The sequence below is a fragment of the Meleagris gallopavo genome, chromosome 16, assembly GCF_000146605.3.
Source record: "Meleagris gallopavo isolate NT-WF06-2002-E0010 breed Aviagen turkey brand Nicholas breeding stock chromosome 16, Turkey_5.1, whole genome shotgun sequence".
Lineage (NCBI taxonomy): Eukaryota > Metazoa > Chordata > Aves > Galliformes > Phasianidae > Meleagris > Meleagris gallopavo.
The window spans coordinates 7,213,255-7,221,893 of record NC_015026.2 but is presented as its reverse complement, the minus strand read 5'-3'; the positions used below and the strand labels follow the sequence as shown (position 1 = coordinate 7,221,893).

The 8,639-nt window shown below is 48.1% G+C and overlaps 1 protein-coding gene across 1 annotated transcript in view; it reads left to right on the top strand.

The window, feature by feature from the left end:
* Positions 1–1,942: 1,942 nt before the first annotated feature.
* Positions 1,943–8,639, top strand: part of PKD1 (polycystin 1, transient receptor potential channel interacting) — a 50,038-nt gene continuing 43,341 nt past the window's right edge. Inside the window, exons 1-5 of the mRNA XM_031555853.1 lie at positions 1,943–2,205; positions 3,278–3,349; positions 5,017–5,186; positions 6,704–7,372; positions 7,673–7,856. Coding sequence (XP_031411713.1) covers positions 1,958–2,205; positions 3,278–3,349; positions 5,017–5,186; positions 6,704–7,372; positions 7,673–7,856 — 1,343 coding nt within the window. The 5' untranslated portion in view covers positions 1,943–1,957. The remainder of the gene's footprint in view (positions 2,206–3,277; positions 3,350–5,016; positions 5,187–6,703; positions 7,373–7,672; positions 7,857–8,639) is intronic.

Here is an 8,639-nt window from a genome sequence, read left to right as displayed (position 1 = left end):
CAGACTCCTCATGTAGGCCTGAGGCCAGAAGGTTTTATACTGGTTCTTCATCAGATCGTGTTGGCAAGGTTGGAAAATAGTGAAGGTGTTAGGCTTTGATTTGTAGATTGCCCTCTAGTGATTTGTCCCGTGGAGAACGTCAGCATCTTCACCAGCTTGGGATGTGAGCTCAGGCTGTGAGGTTGGTCCTTGTCTGCTGTGGGGTATGGATGAAGCTGTTTGACCCCAGGAGGCAAGGGCTTGGGCTCTTAGCCCACAGCTCGTCCCTTGGCTGGAGTTTGAAAGCTTTCTCTGAGGTGAAATGGAAATAATGAGAAGGGATATTTGTAAAGAGCTTGGAAAGGCTCAGGACTGAGCCCTCCATACACTGCAGGGGGATGGAGAAGAGTAGGCAGCTCTGTTGGAGTCCTTTGCTTCCTCCTTGCAAAGCAGCAGGATGGGAGGTGGAGGAAAGCAGAGGGAGCTGCAGGGACAGCAATGGGCTTGGGGCTGTCCCAGGACACCACGTAGCTCCCAGTGCTATTGCAGTGCTGAAGACCTTTCCCTGCCCAATGCTTATTGCCCTGGCTTTGTAGCAGCAGGCAGTTGGGTTTGGAATTTCTCTTGTCTGAGTGAGGAGCAGGAAGGCCAGGGCGTGAGACATCCAAGCTGAAAAACTACTTCCTTCTGTCTGGTGCTTGAGGTTCTGCCTCAGAATTAACTGGGCTATTTCCATGTGTCTCAGAGGAGAAGTAGAATTTTCTCCCCGTTACAGTGGGTCACCCCATGCCCAACGTGTGCACAGCTCTGCACCAAGATGGTACCTTCTGGCTCTGCTCACCTGCCAGAGCCTTCTGTGCAGGCTGCATGCTTTTAGCTGGTGGACTCGCTTTGTTGAGCTTTTATTTTGCACATTTCTTGGCCTTCTTTATTGGTGTTGCTGATGTATTCTGAATCCACTCTCAGCTTGGCAAAGAACTCCTGGACAGCAAAACTGGGAAAAATAAATCTTTTAAAGAGACATCCATCCCTGTTACTCATCCCCATGGTTTCCTGGAATCATAAGTCATTTTTCTGCCAGTTTGGTTTAATTCTTTTCATTCAGATAGATTAAATATCAGATCAAACCAGAAATTAGTTTATTAGGGAACAAAAATAAGAGGTGAGACAGGAAGGAGAAATTATGAGAGGTGCTCTTAGGAGAAAAAGGTGAGGAAGGAGCTGGAACTCTGCAGTGTGGCTGCAGGAGCTGAGCCATGTGTACAGATCCATCCTGCAGCCCTGCAGAGATCCTGGTAGAAGAACCATTGCTCGGGCTGGGAAGAAGAGCATTAGTATTGCTCAGTGGTTTTAACCAAAGAAGATTCATCTGAAACCAGGGGCTGGAGTTTATAGGGAACAAGCAGAGACTGATTAGTGAAATCTCACTTCTTAGCTGAGTGTCATTTTACGCTTGAAAAAGAGGACACGAGGTGAAAAGAAAGAACTGAACCAGATGACAAAAAGAATTTTGCTTTGGATGAATTGAAGGATGTTGGTGTTACAGGGAGAGAATTGAAGGTTTTTTAAACTTTGTTCATTTTACTGCAAAAATCGAGCCTGATTTTAACCAGAAAATATTCGTAGTTACTTTTCTTAAGCTTTTTCAGAGAGATTTTCAAAAAGATCTTTAAACATTAAAAGTTGACTGCATCAATTGTGTGATTAATTTCCTGTTCTTTGGTGATAGAAATGGATGTGGAAGTTCATATTCTTTTTTTTTTTTTTTCCATAAGTTAATTACTAATTTAGTCAACTTTACCTCTTGATTACTTCTTTGAACACATGTTAGAATTGAATAATTGGATAATTTTTTTTTACCTCAAATACAGTAATACATTAATTACATCTGTGGTTGCTCTAGGAATGCTGTAGAATGGTATGTGTATAATAGTAGGCCAGTCTGTCCCTACACATAGTACAATGCTGGGAGCAGTGCATGCTTTGTAGCTGGGAGAAGTGTTTTCTTTGGCTGGGAGATCCATTCCACATTAACACACCGAAACCTTTCTGTCTGCAGTCTGGATGGAGTTTGGAGAGAGGCTCTTCTGAGCTCCACCGATGGAGAAATGACAAAAAGTTGAACAAAAGCTCAAAACTTCTTTCTTTCTCTAGGGATCTTTCCAGAAACAAGATCAGTGCTTTAGATGTCCAGATGTTCAGAAGCCTGACTTCTCTGGCAAAATTGTAAGTACATGCTGCGCGCTTCTAGCCCTTCAGCTGGCAGAGCACGTTTGGGTTGGTACCATGACATGCTCACGTGTCATGAGTAAGCCTTGTTCTTGGTCAACCTTGTGTTGGGCCCCAGCTGTACGTGTCCATGGCCTCCTTCCTCAAGGTGTTCAGCTGCACAGCCCAGTGAGGGCTGATTTGCTGCCTGGTGCTCACAGTCAGGCAGGATCTGGCATGCTGTACTGAGTGGAGGGGAGGATGAAGGTGAGAGAGTAAGTGGTATCTATCCCAGGATGGATTGCAGAATGGGAAATGATGGTAAAGCTGCGCTGTCCAGATCCACTTCAGAGGGAACTGGGTGCTGAGGCCGTGGGTCCCTTGAGGAGCTCAGCTGCGGTGAAGTAAAGGCCTGCCTTCATGTCCCACTGCTCCCAGCACTCTGAGAAAACTGCCCAGACTGAGTGGTCCAGGAGGAGAGCAGAGCTTTGACCATTAGCACACTCACTGGTTGAGCTGCTGGTCAGGTAGACTTGCGCTACTACTTACTGTTGGTTCCTAGAGAAGGTTGAATGTATTTTAAGAAAAAATGGATCATCAAATCCAAAAATGTGCCAGCACCCAAACCTGATTTGGTGGTTCAACTTTTGTAGCTGATAGCCAGGACAGCCTACCATCATTACACTTCAAAATCTCCTAGAAGGAGAACAACTCTTTGGAGGACTTGAAGTGCTAGAGCTGGACTTAAGTATAGGACCAGGCTGCCCGGGGAGGTTTGGAATCTTCTCCCTTGGGGACACTCACAAGCTGTGTACAGTCCACTCCAGCTGGCCTGGGTTGAGGAGGGGTTTGAACAGATGACCCCCAGAAGGTGCTTCCAACCTCATACACACTGTGATTCTGTGACTTAATGCCTCACAAAAGATTTTGCCAGTGTATGTGTATGGCTTCTGAGTCTGGGAATGATCAGAGGGTAGGTGGCCGCCAAGCAGAGCTTGGGAGTGAAGTTGGTCATGTTTTGTTGGCTGGGAAGTTTTTACCAGTACAATGAACGATTTTTAAACTTATTTTTTCCTTTTTATTTTTACAGAGATATAAGCCACAACAAGATTTCTACATTAGAAGAAGGAATATTTGATAATTTATTTAATTTAAGTGAAATGTAAGTTCCTCCTCTTTGTTTCCTAGTTCCCCGTTGAGACCTTCCCTGGGAATTAAGTGATGCCTTAGGGAGATCTGGGCCATATATCCCACCTCATCCCCACCGCGTGTAATGGCTCACACTTTCCCGTTTGTGTTAATGAGGGAACTAAAGCCCTTAGTGCCCATTCACCCCTCCAGCCCTGCCTGCTTGCCAGCTGCTCCCTTGGTGAGTTTTTGGCAGTAAACCTCATCTTTCTCTGTGGCATTTCTGAAAACTTTTGAGCATTAGGAAACACAGAGCTGGTACAGGAAGCCTAAATCTGCTTGGCTGCTGGAGGGATGAGTGGATACACTGACTCCCACCTTCTCATTACCAGGCCTCCCAGGTGTTACCTATCCTCTCTCCAGCTGCTGCTTCCTCATCCTCCTGCACCCTGTGCAGTTGCTTTCTAGACTCTCTCCTGTTTCTTCCTTAGGCTATGTCCTGCTCTTGTATCCTGTTGGTGCCACTTGTGCCTCCTTTCAGACTTTGCTTCTGTCTCCTGGATACCTCAAACCTCTGCTGCCATCCTCTTGGTTCCTCTACTTCTCTTCCACACCACCTCTCCTGAGATTATCTCCAGTCACACCCCCTGTTCCTGTTGTATGGTCACACCTTGGGACCAGGGGACCTAATGAAAGGACAGTGACCTGCCACACGTGTGTCAAAGTCATGAGAAGGCCCTTGAAGATCTTCTCCCTGAGTAATTCAGGTTCTTATGCTTATAATGACTTTTAACTGAAGTAATTAAAATCTGTATTGATATGTGAAAGATATGTTTCAAAGGGATGCCTTTGATATTTCCAGGAGAGGTATATAAAATCACAGCACAGAATGACATTTCTGTGTGTGGAGCCAAAGAATCAACCCTGTGCTGTTTCTTAGCAAGCAAGAAAAAAGCTCAGCTACACGTTCTCCATGAAGACAAGGCACAAAGGGCATTTTCAGCTTTGCATTTTTGCTTGAAAATTGCAGTGGAGAGACAGAAGGGATCCCTGCTGTGTCCAAGCAAGCCTGTCCCTGCTGAGGCTGGCCTGCAAAGTGGTGCTTTCAGTATAAAAATCCTAGGTTCAGCCCCTGCAGCAGCCCAGCCCAGCTGGCGTCAGCTAAACAGACATCTTTCCATCTCTGTCCTGTTCGCAGCTGAGTGCCAAAGGCTGTAATTTGGATCAAGCTTAGCTGCAATTAAAGTTTCCATCTTTTCATTAAACTGCCACATGGAAAGATTATCATTGACTTTGCATTTCTTTTTTGACAGATCAGTTTTATTCTCTTAGCTATTTTTTAATGGAGCTGTAAATAGTCTCCCTTAGCTGCAGAGGCTGCCATTACATCCAGTGGCTGTTAGATGGCAGGCTATTTTAAATATAAGATTGTGTCTGTAATTTGCTTCTAATTGCAACAATTATTTGTGGAGTGAAAAAAGTACTTGGAGTACTTGCCTAATTCTAGCCTCTAGAAAAATCATGTTAATTATTGCTTGATTCCCTATTCATTAGCTCCCCTAGCAGTTCTCTCTGAAGCATTTCACTGGAGTTGCGCAGATGGGAACAGTGAGGGATCTGCACATTGCTGTAATTAACACTTAGCACATGCTTCCCGTTGTCAAGTGAAGGTGTAACTTTTCTCTGATCTCCCTATTACAGAAACTTAAGTTGGAATCCATTTTTTTGTGACTGCAAACTTTCCTGGTTGCCCCGCTGGGTGGAAGACAGAAAAGTGACCGTTATCCAGGCATCAGATACACGATGTGCACACCCTCCTGGGGTGGCAAACCTTTCTCTCTTCAGTGTTTCGTTCATCAATGCTTCCTGTGGTAAGGAGGCACGATGGGTTGTTGGTGGGGAAGACGACTGAAAGGGTGGAAAGCTCCAAGCAGCCCTCAGATGGTTCTAGCTTTAGGCTGTCATTCTCTCAAGCAGTTAGCAATCTGACTTTAAGCAGTGGAATATCATTATAATTGGTGGGACCTGAGGACATGATAAGTTGGATCTCTGCAGATGACAGGGCTCCATGTCAGGACTGTTGTATAAACTCTGCACTGATGTGCAGGCTGTCAGTGTCTCCTGGTGCATGTTTCTGGTTTCTGCCTGCCTTGATCAGCATGAACATGGGGCACTGGTTGCTTGGCAGGTGGGGTGGAGCAGCCTAAAAAACTCAATCCTCACCAAGTGCTCAGCTATCTCTCTGAGTAAAAGGTAGAAAGAGTGCTCCTCAGTCAGCATCAGTCATCTCCTTTGATGCAGGGAATGGGAGCTGGTGGGAGCTAACTGAACTGCCCAGTAAAGGGCAGCATTCCTCAGGAGCTCAAACCTAGCAGGTGGCTGTTCTGCTTTCCCCACAAATTACTCAGCACCCCAGCAGTACACTGCTTACCTGCTGCTGGACTCACTGCTGCTGTTATTCTCCTTGACTGTGAGGTGTTCCCCTCTTCATGTACCTCAGGTTAGTGTGGAAACAATAACGTCAGGCTGTCTTCTGGGCTAGTTCAGTGTAATGAGGATAGGTTGGGAAGAGCCCACCAGCTACAGTTCTTCCTAACAGGCTAAGGAATATGGCCAGACTGGTGTTAAAAACAAGGCAGTTCTCAAGTCATGGCTCTCCTCACAAGGGACTTTTGTTAAGAAAAGTGGCTTAGCATTTGCGGGAAGGCCGTGGAGCAAGGCCGGACAGTTGGATGGATTCGATATGGGAAGATCACACAAGGCCAGGGCTGTTGAGATGTTTGGGGGGAAATGTTGTAGCAACAAGCAGAAATACACAAGCAACTGTGACTGGTCTGCGTGGGCAGAGCTGGACAGGAGGCAAGGCTGTCCCAGCTGGGCTGCGGCTGTGCGTGCTGCAGGGGCCATGCATATGTGCTTGGGGCAGGGCAGTGTCCCACCCCTCACGAGCTGGTGGGGGAAAAACAAACTGCAGGGACAAGCTGTTGCTCTGAGAAGGGTGTTGTTGTGATTGTCATCATTGTGCATGCCTGTGTGTCCATGCATGCGTGCACTTTGTGCTCCCTGCAGCCAGGCACACGTTTCTGTACATCTGTACACATTATATACATGCGTCCTTCTGCACCACTCAGTTGCAGACTGTGCAGCATTGCCTTTCAGTTTGTTAGTGAAAGTGAAATATGCTGCACCAGCCCAAGCCTTGGTACAACCAAGGGCCAGCATTTTTCCCTAGTCTTGCTTGGTGTGTACCCCTTTGGGCTCCTTTTAGGGTAGCTCAAAGCAGCTCCATGTCCTGTGGTGAGTCCTAGGTGGAGTCTCTTTGCAGGGTTTCATCAAAGCCATGGTTTCAGTGTCGGTTTGCAAGAGAATTTTCTGTTCTCTCCTCCAGGAGCTCAATATGTTACATGTCTGACAAGCAACCACACGGGTGAGGCTGAACTTGTCATCCTCTTCACATCTTCTCACCCTGGGAACCTCACTGAGGAGACCTGCAGTGCCCTCTGTTATGCTGAAGACCAGGAGTATGGAGGTTTCAGCCCCCATGGGCAGTGTCTGTGTGGTACTGCCCACGAACCAAACTCTTCTTCCAGTTGTTTGCTGTTTTGCACTGAGCATTCATCTGGGCAGGCCTGCGGTGACCCATCCCTCATCCACTTTCCCTTCCAGGCACAGCTGTCTGTGTCTTTCATAGGACTCAAGCCCCGGTATAGCCTACACCAGGCTGTGCTTTTCAATATCAGTATTCCAATTGCTGTCAGCACTTTAATGTGGGAATTTGGGGACCAAACAGAGGTTCTCAACACCACTGGAAATGTAGCTGTCCACACGTATACCTTACCTGGGCAGTACAATGTCACTGCCACCCTCTTTGTGGGCACCAAAGTCTCGTATGTGCAGGCAGAAATTGAGGTGGTGGCTGCACCCCAACAGCTAGAACTGCAGTGCCCTTCCTTGATCAAGACAAACGAGAGTCTGGACATAAGGATCCGCAACAGAGGTGGCACTGGCCTCACAGTGCTATATGGAATCACAGCAGAGTCTGGAGAGCCTGGTAGAGGTAAGCACGGTTGTCTAGGAGGCCAGTGGGTGCTGGGCAAAGGAAGGGATGGCACTGGGTCCTGGGGCTACCCTCTCTGTTCCTTCCTGGTGAGAAGGAAGGGATGACTCCTTTGGCCATTCCTTTCACCCCTGCGCTTTGCCTGTGCTGACGCAGCAGTACTTTGCTGCGCCAGTAGTGCAGTGCAGCAGTGAATGGGATTTAGTGGCATCAAGGACAGGACAGGTGTCTTGCTTTCCAGACTGAAATGTGTGGGCCCATAGGAAGAGCATCATGCCTTTGTTCTTCTACCTCATGCAGCAGTTCACCCTATGTGTCCCCACGATGGCTTGGTCTTCCCGGGCAACAATCACTGTTACCAGCTGGTGGTGGAGAAGGCTGAATGGCTGGAGGCCCAGCAGCACTGCCAGGAGCATGGCAATGGAGAGCTGGCTTTTGTGAGCAGTCCCGAGATCCAGAGCTTCCTGGTCACTCATGTCATCAGGTAAGAGAGGAGAGTGAGGGTTAAGATTTGAGTGAGAGTTAAGATTTACCTGCTCCTGGATTTGAACCTAGAGAAGGAAGAGCCCAGCAGCAGGCAGCCCTCTGCAGTCAGTCAGGCTGGAAGGAGACGTGGGTCCAAGCTGAGTGTGATACAGCACAGGGCAAGGCAGTAAGCAAAGAGGAGGAATAGGCAGACTAGAGCCCTTCCTGTACTTAACTCCTTTGCTTAGAGGCTGTGGAGGAAAGAAGAGGAAAGGGGCAGAAAGACAGGAAGTCACAACCGGTGTCTGTGGGATTGCTGCTGGTGGCACCTGGCAGCCTGTGTTAGTACCTGTGGGTGCCTCTGATCTGAGGCTGAGTGCAGGGTCAGGAGCAGGCAGGGCTGGACTGAGCAGACATTCCACCCAGGGTCCAGCACAATCTGCAGACTTAGCCTGAACAGTGGAGAGACAGGTGCTGGTGTCCTCAGGGTGCTTGGCTGCCTGGCAGGGCTGGAAAGTGACCTTACAACCAGCTCTCTTGGTCAGCAGAGTCACAGCTGGATCATCTGGTGTGGGACACTGTGACATGGTGTGGGACTAGCAGCTGCTCTCGCCAAGCACAAGCCAGTACTGTAATCCTGCCTGGGAATCTCACATCCTCCTGGACACACGACTGCAGCCTGAAGCCCAGACCACTTCCCCTCTCCCTTCGCATCCTGAGAAGGAGCAGTGCTCCTCTCTGGCCCCAGAAACATCTGTTACACATCAGGACTCGGACTCTAATAAACAGACAGCACAGAAGT